Below are 24,253 nucleotides of genomic sequence, written 5' to 3' on the forward strand. Positions count from 1 at the left end.
AGACCATAAGACACACCTAGTTTTTGGAAGAGGAAAAGAAAAAAAATATTCTGAATCCCAGAAGCCAGGACAGCCAGCAGGATCGCGCTGTCTGTCCTGGCTTATGGGATAGCCGCATGCAGCCTCTCCTGGGCTGTGGAGGCTGCGCACAGCTAAGCAAGAAGCCAGGAAGCGCAGCGATCCCGCTGGCTGTCCTGGCTTATGGAATAGCCAGGAATAGCAATATGGAACACAGCCTCTCCTGGGCAAGGGGAGCCTTCATTCCCTGCCCGGAAGAAGCTGTGCACAGCTAAGGCTCCCCGAAGAGCTGCACTCCCTTTAAAGAGCGTGCGGAGTGTGTGTGCGGCTCTTTAAAGGGAGCGCTGAGCAGAGCCTCCTGCCTGCATTCGCTCCATAAGACACACACACATTTCCCTTTACTTTTTAGGAGGGGAAGAGTGCGTCTTATAGAGTGAAAAATACGGTAATTTTCTTGTTTTCAAATGATGCATATTTTTAACTACTGGTTTTATGTGTACTTTGAATTTTTTCTTAGGTCTTGTTTTTACCTTCTGACTTCAATGGGCAATTCTGAAGTATATTTTATGTTTTATGTAGACCATGGTTTTGCCAGTTAAGCAGTATTTACATTTTTAAAACGGGCAAACAAATAAATTCATGTATGTAGTTCGGAATTGAGGACCTTGATGACTGCAGAATTTTCATATCCACACCATTCCAAAATCAGACCATCAAACTTCAATATATTTTATAAAAAATAGTTGACTTTCACAGAAGTGAAGAGATACAATTGCACAATGGTGGACACAATGGTATAAATACATATCACTGAGAAATTGCTTGCAAGAAGTTTAAAAACAGACTGTACAGCACCGCATCTGAAATTGTGTAACAGCCAATAGAATTTTACTTCTTTTCACCTCTAAAGAAATCTGATTCTTAAGTATTTGACTTTAGAAGAGAGTGTGGTTGTTGTTGTTTTAAAGAGAAACCCAAATAATATTGATGCACATTCTATTTCAGATTACTGTCCAAATATATTTTGATGTTGAGCAATTAGACAGATTGCTTTTGTTTAAAAAAATGATATATGGTAGAAAAAGACATTCATGCAGTTAAGCCACCATTAGTCTCTGACTCTAATATAAGGCAGATCATTAATCTTTTTTATTTTATTTTTTTAAAACAATGTCTTTAGCCACTGAAATAAACTTTAGTGCTTTCCATGACAAAGTCATGGCAGGCCTGGTGTAGAGTTAAGAAAGTTACCTCTAACCCCATCCAGATCATTTTAAATAAAGGCTCCGCCATATTTGGAATACATTATACTGTAGAAAAAGCTCCCCCCCCCCATTTCCTTTTCTTAAGAGAACTTAAGAGAAACCCAGCAGAATGCTTTTGAGTTCAGCACAAATGACACTGCTTTCAGGTGGCCGGAATATCAAGGTTGAGTTTATGTGTCATCCTCAGTCTTAATTATGTGGAAAAGAGTGACATTGAACAGGACTTGGTGCCCATTATTCCAGGCATACAGAGCTCGATCTCTGGCATTGTAGTCAAGCATGGATATATGAAAATATTGATTATGAAAGGGGATATCCGTGTATTCGTACGTGGAGGTTTTCGTGGAATAGGAGTAGTACACCTTGGCTCCAGTTAAGTGAGAATTGGTGACGTACAAGGTGCCACAGATCATGAAGGATTCGCCAGCACTTCTTTTGGGGTAGCCAGTGCTCCAGCTTTTCATCACTTCCAACGTGTCCTGGTTCAGCTGGCTGATGACGATGTTGCCCGCGTTCTGATTGGTTGCGTAGACGGCCCACAAGCCAATTTCATCTGCCATCAGGTCGATATCCGAGAAGCCGCCCCAAGTGTATGGGTAGACGTTGTGGAAGCCGGCGTACTCCAGGCTACGCTGAGCCAGCACCCGGCCCGTATCAAAGCTGTACTTGATGATGATGTTGCTCTGGTATTTGTTGAAGAAGAGGGAGCCATTGTAGACAACGTGGTTGGTTCCTGCCCACTTGAAAGGGAGGTTGTATGTCCTCGACTCGGCTCCGCTGACAAAGTCTGCTATCGATTTGTATTCATGGACTATTTTGTTGTTGGTGTAACTGTCCATATACCAGACCTTAAAGCAAAAAAGAAAGAAAGAAAGAAAGAAAGAAAGAAAGAAAGAAAGAAAGAAAGAAAGAAAGAAAGAAAGGATAAGCTGTGAACTTTAGGCAGAAACATAATTTGCAAGTTGGCCTATCATTTTAAATACCGTATTTTTCGTCCCATAGGACGCATCGGCCCATAGGACGCACCTAGGTTTTTTTGGGGGGAAAATAAAGGAATCCCCCCCTTATTTTCCCACCAAAACCAGGTCAGGGAACAGTGGTATGGCGGAGCTCTGCCTCCCCGCTGTTCCCCGAGCTTGTGGGGCTAGCGCTGGGGAGAAGCGCGCTTCTCCCCAGCGCCAGCCTCCAAACCAGGTCAGGGAACAGCGGGATGGTAGCGCTGCACCTCCCCATTGTCCCCCGAGCTTGTGGGGCTGCCCAATGTCTGCCCAAAGTGCGGGGCGCTCTGCTTCAGCGCGCCCCGCGCTCCGTGCAGGAGGCTGCTATCCGCAGCCTAGGGAGCCCTGCGGGAACTCCCGCGGGCTCCCCAGGCTTGCTGATAGCTTCCTGAAGCCTGGAGAGCAAGAGGGGTCTGTGCACACCGACCCCTCTCGCTCTCCAAGCTTCAGCGAAATCCTGCATTCACCCCATAGGACGCACATAGATTTCTCCTTCATTTTTGGAGGGGAAAGAGTGCGTCCTATAGGGCAAAAAATACGGTACATTTGCTATTTACTCTTTCACTGGAGTCTTTCCATTTGCCACGCAAATCGAGCAAAGGAAAACCAGATCTGATCGGGTTTTGTTGATTGCTGGGTTTAGAAAAAGGGGAGTGGCCCCTCTGCACACAGCAGGGCTCTGAATTTCTCAGTCTGCCATTTCTCAGACTATGTTCCACAGAACCCCGAGGTTCCGTGAAGCGGTCCAAGGGGTTCCTCTGAGAAAAGAACTGTATTGGTAGACAAGCACACACAATGTGTGATTTCTGTTGAGCTGTCGCCACGGGAATTAAATGCACCATTCAAGCAATTTTCCTGAGATTTCCTTCCCTTTCTCCCCTTCCCTTGCTGGGTTCTCTAAGGTTTAAGTCAGTAGAAGAGTTTGGATTTGATATCCCACTTTATCACTACCCAAAGGAGTCTCAAACCGGCTAACAATCTCCTTTCCCTTCCTCCCCCACAACAAACACTCTGAGAGTGAGTGAGGCTGAGAGACTTCAAAGAAGCGTGACTAGCCCAAGGTCACCCAGCAGCTGCAGGTGGAGAAGCGGGGACGCGAACCCGGTTCACCAGACTACGAGTCTATCGCTCTTAACCACTACACCACACTGGCTAATGTGAAGGGGTGCCAGCTTCTAGGGGCTGAGCCCTGTTGAGTCCCCACTATATTTTTGGAGTAGGGCTGGCCCCCAAAATTTCGGAGCCAAAGAGTGGAGCTCAAGAAGAGTCTGCCTTCAGCAGCTGGCTCTTCCTTCCCCTCCTGCTGTAGAGGGGAAGGAGGGTTGAAGCACCAGCGGTGGTGCCAAGAGGAGGTGGAGGATGAGCCACCGGCCACTGGCTGCCATGTTTGGCTCTGCCCCGGCTCCTCTGCTCCTCCTCCTCCCTGACATCACACTGTGATGTTGACACCCCCATTGCCTTTGCAAGCTGGTGCCTCTGGCAAGGTGGCATTGCTTGCCTGCCTCCCCAGTGCTGTGCCTTGCTGCCAGTTGCCAGGAGGATGCAATGCAGTGTGGAGCTGGGTGTGGTGCCGGCTCAGCAGCAGAGTCAATCTGACCCTCCCAGCACCTCCACTGCATCGCCCATCTTCTCCTCTTAAGTGTTGAGAAGCCAGGTGAGCAACACTGCTGTGCCTGCCCTGCCCTGTTAGTGTGTTCAAGCACTTGCAGTGGGAAGCCTTTCTCCCCTTCTAGCACTTGCTAGAAAGAGCTCTTAATGCTGGCGAGGAGATAAGAGCTCTAACTGATAGGAGCAGAAGGCTTAAGGATCACAACACAGAGCACAGGCTTCTCCTGGCAGAGGAGTGCAGGAGACCGACAGCAAAGATTTTTAAAGTCTTAAATAGGGTAGATAAAAATCAATGTTTTTTTTTAAAAAAACAGTTGAATCAGTTTTTTTTAATTTAAATCAGAGTTTTTAAAAATTTAAATTGGATTTTTAAAATAAAATGCTTTTGGAGGAAAAATCTTTCTAAAGATAGTTTTCTATTTAAGTTAACATTATATTCCAAAGGCTATTCATCAGGAAAAATAAGGATTTGTTTTAAGTTTATCATGTGGGCTAAAACTCAGTCTAAGGATATATATATATATATATATATATATATATATATATATATATATATCCACCATTTAACCACATCAGTTAACAAACATGGATACATATGCTACAATGTTATTGTTTTAGTTAAATAAATTGTTATTAAGGAATGATTATTTTTCTCCTTCCAATAAAGTACAGCAGAAAACTTGTCCAAATATAAACAATAATTTCATAATTACCTGTCTTTGTATTTCTAATAGTATAACCAAAGCGGTAATTTTTGATATAACTGTAAAAACTACTCTGAAAATTTATTATTCCAAAAATGAAACCTTCACCTGGTTGTAAATATTAAGATCATACCAGAAAGAATGAGTCTTTCTGTAAAAAAAAATGATTTAAATCAAGTCTTACTGACTAGTGATTTAAATCAAGTCTTCTTGACTAGTGATTTAAATTGATTTATATCAAATCCACCCTGGTCTCAAACTTGCTGCTTTTAAAAGCTGTCCCTCTGTTGTGAGCTTTCCTAATAGTCAACTCTGCCCCCTTTTAATTCATTTAAATATATTCTACCATAAGTGTTCTGCTGAAGTTTTCTTTAAAGTGTTCCACCGCAAGCAAAAAGATTGAGAACCACTGCTTTGGACAATAAGGAGAATGATGTGTAGGTCATGGCAATATTAGACCCTTCACTGACATGGCTGTCATGTCTCCATGTTGATCCACCCCATGTGGTTTGCCCTGATTTCATGTTTATTAAAAGGGAAGGGTTGTGTACTGCATTCAGATAGACCCCAAACTAAATTGGGCTGATTTGGGGGGAATCTGGACATAGCTAAGTCAGGTTGAGACAGCCCTGGATAGGGCTGGGCAGGCCAGAGAGATCCAGGGCTGTCATGGGTCAGGACATGGGAAGTAGAGGCAGGCATAGGTGGGAAGGAGAAACCGTAGAAAGGTGGGACCGAACAGCTGGCTGCACCTTTGCGGCAGAAGGTAGGGGTGGGTGTGAGTGTGAGTGGATGCTGTTCTGGCCTGACCTCTCCTTCCTTCCTCCTGAAGCAGCACCGCACAGGATTGAATCCTAAGCAAAAGATTCGATTCTGCATTATGCTGGTTGCTACTCCTTCCCATGGGGCAGCAGCACCCTGCAGGATCCAGTCCTCCCACTTGTAAACAGATATAATAATAATAATAATAATAATAATAATAATAATAATAATAATAATAATTTATTTGTACCCCTGCCCACCTGGCTGGGTTTCCCCAGACACTCTGGGCGGCTTCCAACAAAGATTAAAAACACATCAAAATGTCACACATTAAAAACTTCCCTAAACAGGGCTGCCTTCAGATGTTTTCTAAATGTCAGGTAGTTGTTTATCTCTTTGACATCTGATGGGAGGGCGTTCCACAGGGCGGGCGCCACTACTGAGAAGGCCCTCTGCCCGGTTCCCTGTAGCTTAGCTTCTCGCAATGAGGGAACTGCCAGAAGGCCCTCAGCACTGGACCTCAGCGTCTGGGTAGAATGATGGGGGTGGAGACGCTCCTTCAGGTATACTGTGCCGAGTTGTAGAGCAGATGTATTGCATTTAGAAGACCCTAAGTTTAGTCCCCAACATCTCCAGCCAAAACATTCTCAGGTAGTAGGTGCTCAGAAAGCCTGAGGCTTTGGAGAGAGCTGATAACTGGGCTGAATGGACCTATGCTGTGACCCAAGTATAAGGCAGCTTCACATCTTTCATTGACCAACTGGTAGAATTCCTGCCCGGCTCCCAGCAAGAAATAATAAAAGTTACGTACTCTGTTATTTTTCTCGGGTGCTAATGGATCCGTCATCCAAGCGCCAAACCGGGTTCCCGATGTCTTGACTGTAATAGGGCCAGTGATCTTCATCAATTTGCCGCATGCTGAAATGATAAGAAACCAAAATGACTCTATGAAAATCCCTTCCAAACCACAAGGCTGGCTGACTGTGCTCTTCTTCCAGATATAAGTGCTGTGAAAGGAGACCGAGTAAGAAATAAAAACAAACAAACGCTGGTGGTGCCCGAGTGCTTTTGGTGCTGTCCAAAAAAGGATACTTTGTTCAAGTTCTTTAAATGAAGAGTTAGGTTATTTGAAGGATGCAAACAAGACATGGTGTAAGGATTTGAAATAAATAGCACTTCAGTGGTATATCATTCTTTCTTATTGTTTTATGTAGAATGCATGTAATAAAACCAACACATGAAACATTGCTTTTTCAGGGAACATTTAGGTTGATTAAAAAGTAGCATATGGGATGCAGGTGGTGCTGTGGGCTAAACCATTGAGCCTCTTGGGCTTGCTGATCAGAAGGCTGGGGTGAGCTCCTGTTGCTCGGTCCCTGCACCAGCCAACCTAGCAGGTCAAAAGCATGCCAAAAAGTGCAAGTAGATAAATAGGTACTGCTCCAGCAGGAAGGTAAACGGCGTTTCCGTGTGCTGCTCTGGTTTCGCCAGAAGTGGCTTAGTCATGCTGGCCACATGACCCGGAAAATCTGTCTGCGGACAAATGTCAGCTCCCTCAGCCAGTAAAGTGAGATGAGCACTGCAACCCTGGAGCCTTCTGCGACTGGATTTAACTGTCAGGGGTCCTTTAAAGGTAAAGGTAAAGGTAAAGGGACACCTGACCATTAGGCCCAGTCGTGACCAACTGTGGGGTTGCGGCACTCATCTCGCTTTACTGGCTGAGGGAGCTGGCATACAGCTTCCGGGTCATGTGGCCAGCATGACTAAGCCACTTCTGGCGAACCAGAGCAGCACACAGAAACGCCGTTTACCTTGCTGCTGGAGCAGTAGCTATTTATCTACTTGCACTTCGACGTGCTTTTGAACTGCTAGGTTGGCAGGAGCAGGGACCGAGCAACGAGAGCTCATCCCGTTGTGGGGATTCAAACCGCCGACCTTCTGATCGGCAAGTCCTAGGCTCTGTGGTTTAACCCACAGCGCCACCCACGTCCCGTTACCTTTACCTTTAAAAAATAGCATACAATGTTTCTGGTTCTTCACTGTTGTTGTGTTGCGACTTTTTAATGCATTGTCTTATTTGATTGGTATTTTATTACGTATTGAGGTTTTACCTTACCGCTAGTGATCTATATGGCTCAAAAGAAAGGATACAAATATCTGATATAGACGTACATACAGTGGTACCTCTGGTTGCGAACGGGATCCGTTGCCTGTTCGCAACATGAAAGGAACACAACCCACAGCGGCACTCTGCGGACACGTAGGTTGCGATTCGCCGCCTCTGTGCATGCGCGTGATGTCTTTTGCGCATCTGCACATACGTGAGCGGCGAAACCCGGAAGTAACCCTTTCCGGTACTTCCGGGTCATCGTAGGACGCAACCTGAAAAAACGTAGCATGAAGCAAACATAACATGAGGTATGACTGTATGTGTGTATATATTTGTATGTGGTATCCTGCCTGAACGCATGGGCCCATACCCAGGAAGCCTGTACAGCTATCATTGGGTTTTTCTACTTGTAAGAGACTCTGCTTCCACCCAGAAATAAGGTTCTGGCCTTTGGACCATTGGCTGGAGAATAGTATGCATCTTCTTCTTCCCCCTGCCTCCTGATCACATGTTTGTACCCTAATTAAATGCCTACATCCTAATTAGAGGTTTACATCCTAATTAAGAAACAATACTAATTAAGAAACAATAAGATACCGCATACAGATCCAAGTTGACTCTGGATCATCCTGGGTGAGATTTAATTTTTATTGTTTTGTATTTATTTATTAAATGGGAAGAAACAAGTGCGGTCCTCCTCTGAGGGCACTGCAAGATGCTATCACAGAGGGTTTTGGGTCCAACATGCTAGATCAGCCCTTGGATCAGGGAGCCATCTACAGCCCTAGCATTCATGGATTTCTTTTTTTTGGGGGGGGGGGGTAGCATGTAAAAAATGCACCTTCTTTTCATCAAAGTGACTAGGATTTGGTTGGGCGAATTTGAACAAGGTTGAGTGATTTGTAGACGACAAGACGACAAGTTGCCCTTCCACGTGAATGAAAATGCTTGAATGGAAGTTAGTTTTAGGAATGCTTTGTTCAATCTGCATATAACTAAGTAGGTCAGATTGGAGATGAGCAGAACAGGCTGTGTGTTCTGACTGCACCGGCCAAGTTATGACTTCATTTCCTACACTTAAGTTACTGGAAATGAATGCGCTATATCATCCGAGCCTATTCTCATTCTGTTATAATGGGGCAAGTGGTTTGATAAGCTGCCTTGAGGCACTGAATCCATTGCTAGGCTAAATGGATATAATGGAAATATGTACAAAGTGAATAGGCACTCAAGTCAATCAACTACATTGGATGAAAGGAGATGTTGCAGGAGCATCTGTCCTGTGTGTGTGTGTCTCTCCCTTCTCCCTGGAAACGTCTAGTATAGGGATGGGGAATCTGTGGCACTCCAGATGTAGCTGGATTTTCTCTCCTCCCCATCTGAAGCTAGGCCAGTAGTGAGAGAGGAGAGGGAGTTCTCAGTCACAACACTCCATTAGTGGAGTTCTTGTTATCTAGATGTTCCCCTCAATCCATCTTTTGGGAGATGTTTCTTTATGACTATTTTCTTGGATTAGATCGGGTTAAAATATATATGGCGTAATAACAACATTTTACTTAATCGGAAGCTGTTTGTAAAATTAAATCAAATAGTCCTGTTTTCCTCCATTTCAGAGCAAGTAGGTAGGCTTGCGCAGAAATATAGGTTTCTTCGAGACTCAACAGGTGCACAAAATACGGGGGGAAATGTAACTTTCAATGTAAATAGGGAATTGATTTCAGCATTACAATCTCTACAACAGAGAGGACTTGGATGTATCAGAACATAGCAAAAATACTGTATCTGCCATTCTTAAATCTTTCATAAAATGAGATCTTGAGGGTACCTATTCTCTCTCTCTCTCTCTCTCTCTCTCTCTCTCTCTGCAGGGGGTGGGGATTACAGAAGGAAAAGTACTGGAAGTGTTAAACCCAACAGTGAGCTGTAATACATATATTTTGGGTTCTGCCCTCCTGTCAAACCATTTTGGAAAGAAGTTATGGAAGTAATAAAAAAGATGAACAGACATGGTATAATGTTAAATCCTGAAATATTGCTTTGGGGTTATCTGAAGGATCGCAACTTGCAGGGGGACTTAGAAAAGGTGAACAGTTTACTTAAAGTAGCAATACATAAGTGATGGCAGCGATAAGAACTTCTTTAATATCCCCCTGGACTGAGCAAATTTTGACTGACTCTAACCAAAATTGGCGTATTATGTGAGGTTTAAAGAAGACTGTTTGGAATAATAGTTCATTGAAAAGTGAAGTGTTTTTTTTTTAAAAAATCAGTAGAATATGAAATGGCAAGATAATATTCAACCACATATATTATTTTAATTGCAGCTTTGCTCTTGCCAATGGTAGGGTGGAAGGCAGGGAGGCCAACAGTTGGTGGCGCCAGAGGCAATGAGAGGCAGCACCAACTCATTCTAATTCTATCTCCTTCCTCCTCCTGTCTGAGTTTTACAAGGTGCAACACTGAGACTAAGAAGGAGGAAGCTTCTTAGTAAGGAAAGATAATAAGAATATATAGATGATTTGAGAAGGTTGTAGAATGCAAAGATTATTGTAAATTGTATAATGTGGAGGAAATCGAGTGGAGGCGGAGGGAAGTGGGAAGAAGGAGAAAAGAATAATATGATGGATTGAGGAAATAGAAATGTAAATGTATGGGTGGGTGGGTGGGGGGAAATAGTGTTGGCTTCGGTATATATGTATTGTAAAGTAATATGTGAAAACCAATTTTTTTTAAAAAAGGGGGGGGGGAATAAAGCAGGAGGACTATAGGTCTGGAAATCCTGTTTTCCTTATCTTCAATATCCTCAAACCAATGTCCTCATACAAATGTCAGCTTGCATTTGCAAAGCATGCAGTTTAAGATAAATGTGGTGGTTTGAAAAAATAAAATAAAACACTCTTTGTCAAACTCAAAAAAAGAAAAAGAAAAAAGAAGAAGAACGAAGGAAGAAGGTGACAGGCCGCGCCACCCCCTGGACTTGTTGCAAGTAGGAGGGTAGGTAGTCAAGCGGGCATTTGCTGAAACACATTGCGCATGCTGTAGTCGTGCCTGGGAGCCCTAGAAGTCACGTCCAAGGCCCCATGGTGCAGGGGCTGAGCACCCACCACAATTTTTGGGTGGGTGCCCAGGCCCCTAGGACCTCCTGGTGCTGGCGCCAGTGTGTTTGTGGGTGGACATTACTACTTTGTTATAAACGGCTCCTGATGGCCTGTATGAAATGGTTTCAAATTTTATTTACAGTGGTACCTCAGGTTACATACGTTTCAGGTTACATACGCTTCAGGTTACAGACTCTGCTAACCCAGAAATAGTGCTTCAGGTTAAGTACTTTGCTTCAGAATGAGAACAGAAATCGTGCTCCGGCGGCGCAGCAGCAGCAGGAGGCCCCATTAGCTAAAGTGGTGCTTCAGGTTAAGCACAGTTTTAGGTTAAGTACGGACCTCCGGAACGAATTAAGTACTTAACCTGAGGTACCACTGTATTTAATTTAAATACACTGCACTTCCAGTTACACACAGATACAAGCACCAAAACCCCCGCGAAGCCATCTTCTGAAGTGGCTATGATGCTTCTCCCACAACAAAGGCTTTGAAAAGAACCAACTCTTAAAAAAAAAAAACAACTTTGTCAGGAGCGAATTCTTCCAAACTGCTTGGGTTGATAATCAAGGGGGGGGGGGGAATCACAGAAAGGAAAGTGAGCTTGATTAATGAGCCTTCACAGCACTCTGAGTTTTGGCAGCTGCGGACCCTGCATTTGCATGCAGGGAATGGCTCAGGATGACAAGGTAGGCCCTGAAGCACGTCTTCGTGTGAGTGGTGAGAATGATGGATCAGCCTGTACTATTTTGAGCCGCTTAAGGCCTACACTGGAAACTGCTGGGAGAGAAAATGACTTGGAGAAGAACACCCAGTGATTGACCCACGAAATACTTGACCTTGGGAACATATCAAGGGATGGATCGGCACTGATGGATGAATCAGGCAGGAACTGTAAGTTCAGGGCAGGAAAGCAACGGAGGAAATGCAGGGTCCCATGTGATTCTTGCTGAAATCCTCCCCAATGATTGACTTCTTCCTCAGAGTCTACCCACCCAGTATTCCATGTCAAATGTCTTCTTCGCTCACTATTCCATTCACCAAGAAGCTGATCAACGTGACTTAAGGAGAAATTAAAACTAAGTCAATCACTTCTTACAGAGAAACCCTAGTAATCCCCCTCTCCGGTTTATAACAGTAATAATGTGCACACAATTCTTCCCCTGTCCCTGACTGTCTAGATCTCTTACTATTTGCACCAAGATAAGTACAAATTAAAGGTCCGTATAGCTAAAGGTATGGTTTCCCCACTAGTGATGTATGGAAGTGAGAACCGGACCATAAAGAAGGCTGATCGCCGAAGAATTGATGCCTTTGAATTATGGTGCTGGAGGAGACTCTTGAGAGTCCCATGGACTGCAAGAAGATCAAACCTATCCATTCTTAAGGAAATCGGCCCTGAGTGCTCACTGGAAGGACAGATCCTGAAGCTGAGACTCCAATACTTTGGCCACCTCATGAGAAGAGAAGACTCCCTGGAAAAGACCCTGATGTTGGGAAAGATGGAGGGCACAAGGAGAAGGGGACGACAGAGGACGAGATGGTTGGATAGTGTTCTCGAAGCTACCAGCATGAGTTTGACCAAACTGCGGGAGGCAGTAGAAGACAGGAGTGCCTGGCATGCTCTGGTCCATGGGGTCACGAAGAGTCGGACATGACTAAACGCCTAAACAACAACAACAAGTACAAGTGTCTTTGTACGGATGTTCACAGAGGGTAACATGACTGATCCTTACCCAAGCCACTCATAATTGCCCGTGTGGTACTGGTAGGACCTTAATTCTTTCACCGTTTCAAATAAACTGAACCAATTAGTGTTGTCGTCCAACAAAGTCCTTGGATCCTGTGTTGTTCTCCGTTGCCTTTAGCTGTTTCATTAATTTTCCCACGAGTGCCAGTTTTAAAATGGCTTTTTAGAATGAGACATACTTAAAAACAAGCCGCACAGTGCAAATTATTCCTCTGTGGAAAAGGAACCCAGTCTTCAAACTGTTTTGTGTGTGGAACCTTTCTGAACGGCATTATACCAGAGTGGTCAAACATGAGCTGTGAATTATTGGGGCTTGAAATTGCACCTCAGCCGTGAACTCATTGGCATCTGGCATCCTTGGGCAGATGCCAGGGCCCCAGCACCCAAGTGGGTCCCACTACTAATAAGAGTTGGAAGGGACCCCAGGGATCATCTAGTCCAACCCCCTGTAATGTAGGAATCTCGACTAAAGCATCCATGACAGACGGCCACCCAGCCTCTGTTTAAAAGCCCACAAGGAAGGAGAGACTACAACCTCCCAAGGGAGACTGTTCCACTGTCAAACAGCTGCTACTGTCAGAAAGTTTTTTCTCTCATGTTTAGTCAGACTCTCCTTTCTTGTAACACTGGTTCAAGTTCAACCCTCCAGAGCAGGAGAAAACAAGTTTGTACCCTCTTCCATGCGACAGCCCTTGGAATATTTGAAGATATTTAATACCGTGGTACCTTGGTTCTCAAACTTTATCCGTTCTGGAAGTCCGTTCCAAAACCAAAGCATTCCAAAACCAAGGTGCGATTTCCCATAGCAAGTAATGCAAAATGGATAATCCGTTTCAGACTTTTAAAAACAACTCCTAAAACAGCAATTAAACATGAATTTTACTCTCTAACAAGATCACCGATCCATAAAATGAAAACAATAAACAATGTACTGCAGTCACACAGACAACCAATCAGTAGCTGAACTGGGCTCCACACAGTCACAAAAACAAAACAAAAAGAGCCGCAAAAACAAAACCACCAAATAAATAGCAAAAAAAACCAGACAGACCTCAGCGTAACACTCAAAACGGAAGTGTGCCACTCAAACCGGAGCATGTTCGGCTTCCAAAAAAAGTTTGCAAACTGGAACACTTACTTCCGGTTTGGGTTTGCAGTGTTTGGGTTCTAAGTTCTTTGAGTACCAAGGCGTTTGAGAACCAAGGTACCACTGTACCTGCCCTAGGCCCTCTTAACTTTTCCCCAAGCTTCAAACTCTTGAGTAGCACCTGGGGGCTGGATCTAGCCATGCTGTTAATTTCCCACTGAGCCTCTGAGCCCACTGAGACTTAGCCTCACTTTAGGGCTTTGCAGGGAATTTCAAGGATGGCCACCACAGGCAGGTAAGCCCAAGTCTCACTGAAAGAGGAAGGGTCCCACCAGAGAGAATGTTGCTGAGGTACCTCTGCTGAGGTACCTCTTGAGAGATATTTAGTTGGTAAAGTAATACTACTGTTGCTGTTGCTAACACAATTCCTCTGGAAAACAGATAGAAAGAGATCATTTTTAAAAGCTGCACAAGGCTGCCATGCTAGCAGGGGTGAAGGCAGGAGAGGAAATGAAGGAATCCTCCCCTGCTATGCCCTTCTGTCACCTCTGAAATGAACGGCAAATATTAGCAATTCTGAATGCATTAGGAACAGGTCGGCTTTCTTCTGACTCTCCTGCTAGCTGAAAGGGACTCTTTTAACATCACTAATATGCGTCTCATACCAATGTTTGGGTAGCAGAGGACTGTCAGGAAGACAAATGCCTTTGCTGCCTGTGTCTATTAGGGACATAAGTCGGGATGTGCAGCTATAGTTTTGAGGGAGAGCAGTGTGGGCTGTAAAATCCATCTGCCCAGTACATTTTCTACAAGAGCAGAGATGGTCAGACTTTAATTGGAAACAAGAGCTGAGCCCCACATCTTGCAGCAGAGAAAACGCTGGCCCACCCTCTGTGGGCATCTTTGACAGGTGGGGTGGGGCTCACCTGACATAATATGATGTCAGGTGATCACACTTCAAAGGAAAAAGCAGCTGTATGGTTGTGCCGCTTTCCTTGGCAAAAGCGGAGCTTGTTTTTGATGGTGAATTCAGTGCCAAAAGCAATACCCCCTTGCGCCAGGGATGGATGGCGCTCGAGAATGATGTAAGAACATGCTAGCTCTGACTGGAAGATCCTAAATGCAGCTGATACCAGGGGGGATTGCATTTGGTGCTGAATTTAAAAATGGGTCAGGAGCAAGCATTCAAGGACTAGCTGCACTTCATATCTTCCTGTTCTGATGGAGCCCCCATTCATGATGAGGTTTTTATGTGCATTTACACGCTGTGGGTTAAACCACAGAGCCTAGGACTTGCTGATCAGAAGGTTGGTGGTTCGAATCCCTGCAACAGGGTGAGCTCCCGTTGTTTGGTCCCTGCTTCTGCCAACCTAGCAGTTTGAAAGCACGTCAAAGTTCAAGTAGATAAATGGGTACCGCTCCGCCGGGAAGGTAAACAGCGTTTCTGTGTGCTGCTCTGGTTCGCCAGAAGCGGCTTAGTCATGCTGGTCGCATGACCTGGAAGCTGTAGGCTGGCTCCCACAGTCAATAAAGCAAGATGAGCGCCACAACCCCAGAGTCGGCCACGACTGGACCTAATGGTCAGGGGTCCCTTTACCTTACTCAAATACAATCGACTAACTCTGCTTCAGGCCTTCCCTGTTGATGCAGACCAGTCTGAAGTGGAGCTGACGTATTCGGTGTTGGAAGTGAGGCTTGCCTATTCACCCCTGTCCTCTTCCCACTTCATGCAATCAGGAAACACCAAAATGGAGCAGAAGCCCTAAAGAGATATTACTTATGATTACAGTGGTACCTCCGGTTGCGCACAGGATCCATTCTGGAGCTCCGGTTGGATCCTGAGGTTTGCGTATCTGGGGGTGCCGCTTCTGTGCATGTGCACGGCACATAGAGCACTTCTGTGCATGTGAGCAAGGGCAAAACCTGGAAAAATACTTCCTGGTTTGCTGCGCACGTATCCCGAAGAATACGTAACCAGAGGTGAATGTAAGTAGAGGTACCGCCGTACATTTATACCTCACTTTTCTTCCAGTCCATCCCTTTCCTCATTTTATCCTCACAGCTCTGTGAGGTAGGTGGTTATCATCATCATCTTCATCTATAAGATTTATATACCACCCTTCATGAAAAGATCTCAGGCCGGTTCACAAGATGAAAATACAAGATAAAACAGAAACGAGAAAACAAAAACCTCTCCTCTCACCTCCGTGAGAGGCGTTGACTGGCCTAAGGTTAGCCAGTAAGCTTCCTGGCTGAGTCAGGATTTGATCAGTCCTTAGTCTAGCACTCTAATCACTTGCACACTGGTTAGATTTCCACTAGACAATTCCTTTCTGTTCATCTGCTTTTTTTTTTTGCTTTCTCTCTTTCACGGTGTTATTTCTAGTTTCAGACTCTGAGAATGAATTATTGAAAGGATAACTCAATCGAGAGATCATCTTTTACCTCTCACTCAGTTCATTTGCCTCCAGGATCCACTAGGATTCATGATATTGAGAAATATCTACACAGTTTTTCAGTTACTACGCAGAGTTTACCGCAGCAGATCCTACTTGGTAGGAGAGTGACACAATCTAGAAGACAGTGATGTGGATAATCCTGCTATTCCCCATCTTTGACTAATTATTTTCTTTCAGTTAATTGGGCTCTTTCTAAAGATGCACGGTTGACAGAAATGAAGGGTGAATGTTCTTCTTCAGAAACTTTGTAAGTTAATTCTTATGCACTTGCAGTTCTTGTGAAGTTAGTACAAGTGATCTTCCTTTCCCCCTTTCATTAACTTACTAAGTTCACCGAACTTTAAAATTCATGCTGCCTTTTATCTTGGATAGGACTGATCAATATGATGCAATGAAGTGCTTGCATGAATGTGAGAGAGGCTCCCTTTTTGGAAACAAGGCAGACTTCACCAACCTGATATCACCCAGATGTTTGGGGCTATAACTCCCACCAGCCCCAGCCAGGCTGAAATAAGGGGTGAGCCTTTACATAAGAGAAGTGGCGAGCATGGAGACTGCTCACTTGTGATTAAGTTCCACAGGAATCAGTGAGACTTACAAGAAAAAAGTGTTTGGGGTTAGAGCCATAACTTGCAGCCTATTTGCAGGAGCAATCCTGTTGAATTTAACAGAACTACCCTAGTACATAAGGGTGTCGTAGTTTTAAATCATGGAAATTTGGCATATCGATTCCTGAAATACAGTGGTACCTTGGTTTGCAAACAGTCTGGTTTGCATATGTTTTGGATTACAAAAACATCAAACCCGGAAGTATGTGTCCCGGTTTGTGAACTTTTTTTGGATTACAACCCATTTTTTTTTTTTTGATTATGAAGAAATTTTGGTGGGGAGGCCCCATTGGCGAAAGTGAGCCTTGGGTTACAACCTGTTTTGAAGAAATTTTTTGGGGGAGGCCCCATTGGCGAAAGCGAGCCTTGGGTTACAACCTGTTTTGGTTTACGAATGGACCTCCAGAACGGATTATGGTTGTAAACCAAGGTACCACTGTACATGAAAGTAAAGGAAACAGAAACTAAGCCACAAATCAGAATCTAGAAATACCTGGATTTAAGCCATTTTGAGGAAGCTTCAGACATTAAAAGATGCACCTATAAGTGGAACTACAGTGGTGCCTCGCAAGACGAAATTAATCCATTCCGTGAGGCTCTTCGTCTAGCGGTTTTTTCGTCTTGCGAAGCAAGCCCATTGACAGCTTAGCGGATTAGCGCTATTAGCAGTTTAGCGGCTTTTAGCGATCAGCTGTTAAGCAGCTTATCAGCGGATCAGCTGATAAGCGGCTTAGCGGCTTAGGAAAAGGGGGGGAAGGGGGGAAAACCCGCAGGAACTCGCAAGACGTTTTCGTCTTGCAAAGCAAGCCCATAGGGAAATTCGTTTTGCAAAGCGCCTCCAAAACGGAAAACCCTTTCATCTAGCAGGTTTTCCGTCTTGCGAGGCATTCGTCTTGCGGGGCACCACTGTATTTCCCACACTTCAACATTCAGCTTTCACCTCTTAAGAAGCTGAATCATTTAACGGGCACAGAAGTCTTACTGTGTTGGAATTGAAGATGGATGAACTACCTTTTCCAGTGGATTTGTGTGTGTGTGTGTGTGTGTGTGTGTGTGTGTGTGTAAACAAGCAATGGTTTCCCACAGCAATCTGGACACAAAAATTTAAAATGTGAAAATGTATGAAGGCTTGGCATCAGAGAGCAAATAGTTTGCACTTGGGAGATAAAATGTGGGACTGGAGCTGATGGGAACAAAGGGGAAGTATTGAGGAACAGCTGATAGAGTGGACTGATCCATGAGCAGTCCTGTATATTCCCACTTCAAAAGGGAGCATAGCATAGCGGTAGAGCATGAGACTCTTAATCTCAGGGTTATGGGTTCGAGCCCTAGGTTGGGCAAAAGATTCCAGCATTGCTGGGGGTTGGACTAGATGACCCTTGTGGTCCCTCCCAACTCTACAATTCAATTCAACTCTACAATTCTACTCCATCTCTTCAGAGTATTGCGAAAGAACAATGTCAATCAACATTTGATTATCTCCTTCTACTGGCCCACAGAAAGTGTCCTTTCATACTGCTTCACGGTGTGGTACACTGGTTTGACATCAACGGATAGGAAGTGCCTACAGAGGGTGGTGAATACAGCACAAGATATTATGGGCTGTCCCGTGAATCCACTGGATGAAATAGCGGAAGAACGTTGCCTCAGGAGAGTGAGGAAAATTCTCAGGGATGATTCACACCCTGGCCAGCACTTTCTTGATCTCCTGCCCTCAGGCAGAAGATATAGAAGCATATTAGTCGCACCAACAGGGTAAAGAACAGCTTCTATCCATGGGCTGTTAGGCTGCTGAATGAGAAGGTAACAACAGGGCAACTGACTTTCGGGTTTGGTGGGTGTGCGTCAGTAAATGAGGGGAATTAAGACTAAGAGAGCTGAGTGGAGGGTGCTTGTGTAATCTCACTGTATACAAGTTGTACAAGTGACAATAAAGTATTTCAAATGCATGATTAATGTGTCCGTGGGATTTTGCTGCATGCACATGCAATAAAACAGAGGTGTATAGATGGGCCATTACTCTTTGAAATTGTGCTTACCCACCAAGCAGGTAGTGTTCCGAGTTCAGTGGTACCTTGGGTTACATACCCTTCAGGTTACATACACTTCAGGTTACAGACTCCGCTAACCCAGAAATAGTGCTTCAGGTTAAGAACTTTGCTTCAGGATGAGAACAGAAATCGTGCCCCGGCGGCGCGGTGGCAGCAGGAGGCCCCATTGGCTAAAGTGGTGCTTCAGGTTAAGAACAGTTTCAGGTTAAGTACGGACCTCCAGAACGAATTAAGTACTTAACCCGAGGTACCACTGTATGTATATTTATATGAAAAATTGTCTTTCGCTGAAAGAGGAAGAGCCAAGACCCTTAGATTTTGCAAGGGGGTCTACTGAGTCAAAGTACATTTTAGCATCTGATTCACTCTTGGAAAGTAAACGAAAAATAAAAATGCCAAAGATAAGCTGCAAAGCAAAGGAAATTGGGCAAGTAAGACTATTGCTTTTCCCGAGCTGAGCTCCATGCCCTTTCCACTCCTAGCCTGTGGGAAAGCACTGTGATCAGAGGCCATGTTCATCTATTGCCACAGGGGTGTGCAGCAGGATGCCAACCTGTGCCCCTTCCCCGATGTGTCGGATTACAACTCTGCAATTCCAGATGGCTTGAAACCCCATTCAAACCCACATGCAGCGGGACGAAATGGGCCATGAAATTGTGAACTTACTAAGCTTTTTCATGCAGTCTCGAAGCCTGGTTTCCAAACTGAGCACTCGCTGGTGGAGTTCCTCATAATCATAGGCACCAATTTCCTCCTGGATCCCGGTGAGGACTGAAGACAGATTTCTAATTTCCTCTTTGAACTGGGTGATTAACTTAGCATCAGTTTTGTACTGTTCCAGGACTGGTATCAGTGGCAGGAGCTCATCCATCTTTTCTTTCAGCTCCTGCGAAAAAAGCAGTGAAGTGTGCATTAGGGAAGTCTAAAAATGTTACGTCCTCTAAGTTCTTTAATAAAATTCTTTTATGCTTCTTATCAAATCTATGCCTGAACTTCCTATTGATCATAGTATCAAAATTAGTGTCCCACGAGAGGTTTAGAAGCCCCGAGACGAATGGCTTTAAAGCTTTGGATAAATTGTATGTTCTTAAATAATCTTAAAGAGAAATTGTTTTCTTTTAAATCAAACCTTTCCCAGTATAGAACTATGAAGAACAGGAATATTATTTTTAAAGCTAGTTTGATCAGAAACATACATCCATTGTCCAAATAATGACAGAACGCTTATCTATATACATGCATTCCACTATTATCATTGTGGTGTGTGAGAAAGCTAGTGAATTGATTTGATTTTTCTATTTAGAAGAGGTGATTGGTTGATCTGTACAGAACCTCCTCATCCACTAAGAGCATCCTGGGCACTTCAATAAGTGTTCAACACTGTCAAAGGTGGCAGCTCTAAAGGAGATTCTTGTCCACATGAAGACCCCTGAATCTAGGCTGGTGTGTTGATAAACAACCCCTCCTACCTGACTGATTCTTTTGCCAATATTCTAACCATTTACAAAACTGGTTATACTTGCCATTTGACCAATCAAGACATGTATCAATAAAATGATTAATCCTCTAAAACGGCTCCCAAAGCAGTTTCCCAGAGGAAAGGCTTTTGATTACGCCCAAGTGTGTGGTTTGACCTTTATGCTAAAACATTTGGATTCTTCACCCACAGATAGTTTGTTTCTTCTAGATTTCTGTTAAGTGCAAGTCTCCCCAGACCCCAAACTGATTCCGAAACAGTTTCCTTAGCACACTGTACTACTTTGGTCAATACTTTAACCTTGTGTTAAACGAGTTCCATCAATCATTTTGCCTATCACCTGGTTTTGAAAGGTGATTTGGAAACACATACACCCCTTCTCCAGTCCATTAAGAAAAGATCTCAGCTTCTAAATCCGCAACAGCAAAAATGGACTGGCCAGTTCATCTGCGTAGGAGGCAAATGCAGAAGAATGGAAAGATAACACGGAAGTATAAAAATGGTAGGTGGGTCCTAAGCGAACAATAATATTGGGGTTGTATCCAATGCCAGTCCTCCTCAGATGAGACCCATTGAAATTAATGAACACAACTAACTTAGGTCTAGGGATGCGGGTGGCATTGTGGGTTAAATCACAGAGCCTAGGGCTTGGTGATCAGAAGGTCGGTGGTTCGAATCCTTGCGACGGGGTGAGCTCCAGTTGCTTGGTCCTTGCTCCTGCCAACCTAGCAGTTCGAAAGCACGTCAAAGTGCAAGTAGATAAATAGGTACCGCTCCGGCACGAAGGTAAACGGCATTTCCGTGTGCTGCTCTGGTTCACCAGAAGCAGCTTAGTCATGCTGGCCACAAGAACCGGAAGCTGTACGCCGGCTCCCTTGGCCAATAAAGCGAGATGAGCGCCGCAACCCCAGAGTCGTCCGTGACTGGACCTAATGGTCAGGGGTCCCTTTACCCTTTACCTTAGGTCTATTAATTTCAATGATTTTACTCGAAGTGAATCTTGGTTTGCGGCAACCACTGAGCAAGCAAGCTCACAAAAAAGGATAATCTGGATAGGACATGACTTGGTTCCACTGACTCCAGCAGAAATCATTGACTGCCTGCCTGCATTGGGTTTTGGCATTTGCTCATTTGGAATAAAGAGAATCGCTACATTTCACTGTATGGTACTACAGACCCTGGTAGCGAAATATTCAAAAGCGTATAAGAGCAGACTCTTTGTGGCCTTCGTAGACTTGACATCTGCCTTTGACTCAATCTGTAGAGATAGACTATGGAAAAAATTATATGAAACAGACATTGATAGACGACTTTTAAAAATTCTCAGAGAGTTACACACAGATACTACAGTTAAAATCAGAACTGGGCCATCGGGAACTCTTACGGACCCACTGCCATTGGGGAAAGGGGTCAAACAGGGATGCCTGCTAGCCCCATTTCTTTTTAACTTTTATATAAACGACATTGTCCAGTACATGGCAAAGTACAAGTCATCGGCTCCAGCCCTTGAAGGTAAACGTCTGAATATATTGTTATATGCCGATGACATGGCTTTAATGGCACTTACCCGAAGAGGCTTACGCAGCATGTTGGAGTGGATCGCAGCCTACTGTTCCCATAACTCACTAAAGATAAACTATGACAAAACAAAAATTGTGGTGTTCACTAGAGCTCGCCACACCTTTAGATGGTCTTTAGACGAACATGTGATTGAACAGTGCCCTTTTTTAAAATATCTGGGTGTTACATTCCAGGCTACATCTAGTTGGCTAGCCCACTTTAAGGCTGTAACCATCCTAACACGAAGAACAATTGGTGTTCTGCTTAGTTTTTTTCGTACCTGGGGAGGACAATTGGTGATCCCGGCATTAAGAGCTTTTGTTGGGAAAGCTATTCCCCAGATGTTATATGGGATAGAACTCTGGGGGTGGAACCAGAGGCTGTTGGAACGGCTTGAAATTTTGCAAAATTATTATCTCAAGAGGATTCTAGGCCTTCCTCAAGGAACCCCAGCAGCTTTCTTGAGGGTGGAGGTTGGATTACCCTCTGTGTCTGCCAGGGCCCACTTAAGATTCCTACGATTTTACATCAACCTTGCAAACACTTCAAACACCTTATTGGCCAAACAAGCCTCTGTATCTCTTCAAAAGAACACTACTTGGCGTCAAAACCTATCTGAGATCCTGGTTAGATACATCCTACCGGAGTTTAATATTCTCAAACTGTGGAGCCCGGACAAAGTTCGGGAATGGATCCTGGAGAGAGGCACTCTGTTAGATATCACAAAAATACAGAACCCAGGGTCCTCCCACTGGTTTCCCCGACTGAAAACAGTCAAAACCTGTGCCAATTACTTGGCGAATATCACCAATCCCACCCTTCGGAGAGCTTTCACCATGGCCCGTTTTCAAACCATTCCTACGGCCTATCTGTCAGGCAGATATGCAAAAATCCCAGTAGAGCAGCGTATATGTCCTTGTCATATGAGAACCAAAGAGGATTTCACACATTACATGTTGTATTGTCCCATCTATTCAGCCTTCAGGGATGCGAACTATTCCCAAATCAATAGTCAACTCTGAGGACCAAGTAAAGTTTTTACTGGTGGACGCTGATCCATGGATTTCTCACGTGGTAGCGGTCTTTGTGGTGAAGGCTATGAAAACTAGGGTATGGTTCCTGGATGAAATGGTGAGGTCCCTCCCATTGCTCTCCTAATCTGTTGCTGTATCTTCTTTCCTGAATGGTGGGGTTTTTTGGGTAGTTTCCTTTGCTGGGACAGCATGGCATGAATTTTAGCTTATTTTTATAATTTTATTGTCTATCTTTTTAATAATGTTTTATGGTATTTTGTGTAAAGGCATGGACCTCACAAATTTAATAAACTTGTTTGTTTGAACATTTCATGATACATTACTAAAGTGGTTCTAATAAGAAAGCTTTGCCTATGATGGTTGAGAAATGCCCTCATGATGTTGAGAGAAATTAGCTGATATTGTAAAATCAGTCTTCAGCTCAGTGAATGGGTTTATCCCTTGAGGTGTTTTTGTTAGCACTGTACCATGTTGCATAATAATGATGATAGTGGTTCCAGTGTTTCGACAAAAGTACATTTAAATTAATTGTATCAACCATTTCAATTTAATGAATTTTTTTATGAGGGGGGGGGGGATATCACCTGGGAAATATTAATTCCAGTGATGAGGTGGGGTAAAAATCCACAGGCAATGTCAAAAGGCATGTTTTACATATAGCTAATTTAAATAGATGTAAATTGCATTTTTAAATTACATGCGGAAATGTTATTACCATAAATGCATTAGAGTAACTAGAGCCCCCTTTGCAGTTCTCTTATACAATGGTATACTCATGAGGAAAATTCCACTTTTTGTTGATGCCCAGAAATCTTGAAATGATATCCGCTCGGAAAGGATGAATCGAGGGAGTGTTTTGTTAGACACAGAACCATAAACTCACACAGACCTTCACAAATGGGACATTAAATCCTCTTTCTGTTCCAGAGATCTTAATTTACGAACACAGTGACATGACTATGTACATTGTTGGGCTTCGTTTCAATAGTGGTTTCGATATGGGCAAAAGGAAAGAACTATAGACCTCAAACTCCATTTCCTGAAGCAACTTACAGCAGTCCCTTACTCTATGAGGCAAATGGGCTTAATTTGTTCACGGTTGTTCTTCCTTTAACAAACTTGAACAATATATATGTCAAGGGAGACATAAGATGGGCAGTTCATGTGCGTGACAACCAGCCATTGTGCATAATTCACCTGGCCTCTTGGAACAGGGGTCAGCAAACTTTTTCAGCAGGGGACCAGTCCACTGTCCCTCAGACCTTGTGGGGTGTTGAACTATTTTGAAAAAATATATGAACGAATTCCTATGCCCCATAAATAACCCCACAAATTCCTATGCCCCACAAATAAAAGCACACATTCTATTCATGTAAAAACATCAGGCAGGCTCCACAAATAACCCAGAGACCCATTTTAAATAAAAGGACACATTCTACTCATGTAAAAACATGCTGATTCCCGGACTGTCTGCGGGCTGGATTTAGAAGCTGATTGGGCCGGATCTGGCTCCCAGGCGTTAGGTTGCCTACCCATGTCTTAGAAGGATTCTCCATGAAGTCTGGTGAATGTTTACAATGGCTGGCTGATATGCACACTAACTGCTCAATTTATAATCCTCTTAACATATGCATGAACACTCATCTTTAAACATTTGTGTACAT

The 24,253-nt window shown here is 44.0% G+C and overlaps 1 protein-coding gene across 3 annotated transcripts in view; it reads right to left on the reverse strand.

The window, feature by feature from the left end:
• Window positions 1-733: 733 nt before the first annotated feature.
• Window positions 734-24,253, reverse strand: part of OLFM3 (olfactomedin 3) — a 167,364-nt gene continuing 143,844 nt past the window's right edge. For all 3 annotated transcript variants that reach the window (XM_081866024.1, XM_081866023.1, XM_081866025.1), the window contains exons 4-6: window positions 19,185-19,404; window positions 6,167-6,273; window positions 734-2,131 (exon numbers count right to left, since the gene is read on the reverse strand). In XM_081866024.1, coding sequence (XP_081722150.1) covers window positions 1,454-2,131; window positions 6,167-6,273; window positions 19,185-19,404 — 1,005 coding nt within the window. In that variant the 3' untranslated portion in view covers window positions 734-1,453. The remainder of the gene's footprint in view (window positions 2,132-6,166; window positions 6,274-19,184; window positions 19,405-24,253) is intronic.

Source organism: Podarcis erhardii (genome assembly GCF_964252035.2).
Source record: "Podarcis erhardii genome assembly, chromosome: 6".
NCBI lineage: Eukaryota > Metazoa > Chordata > Lepidosauria > Squamata > Lacertidae > Podarcis > Podarcis erhardii.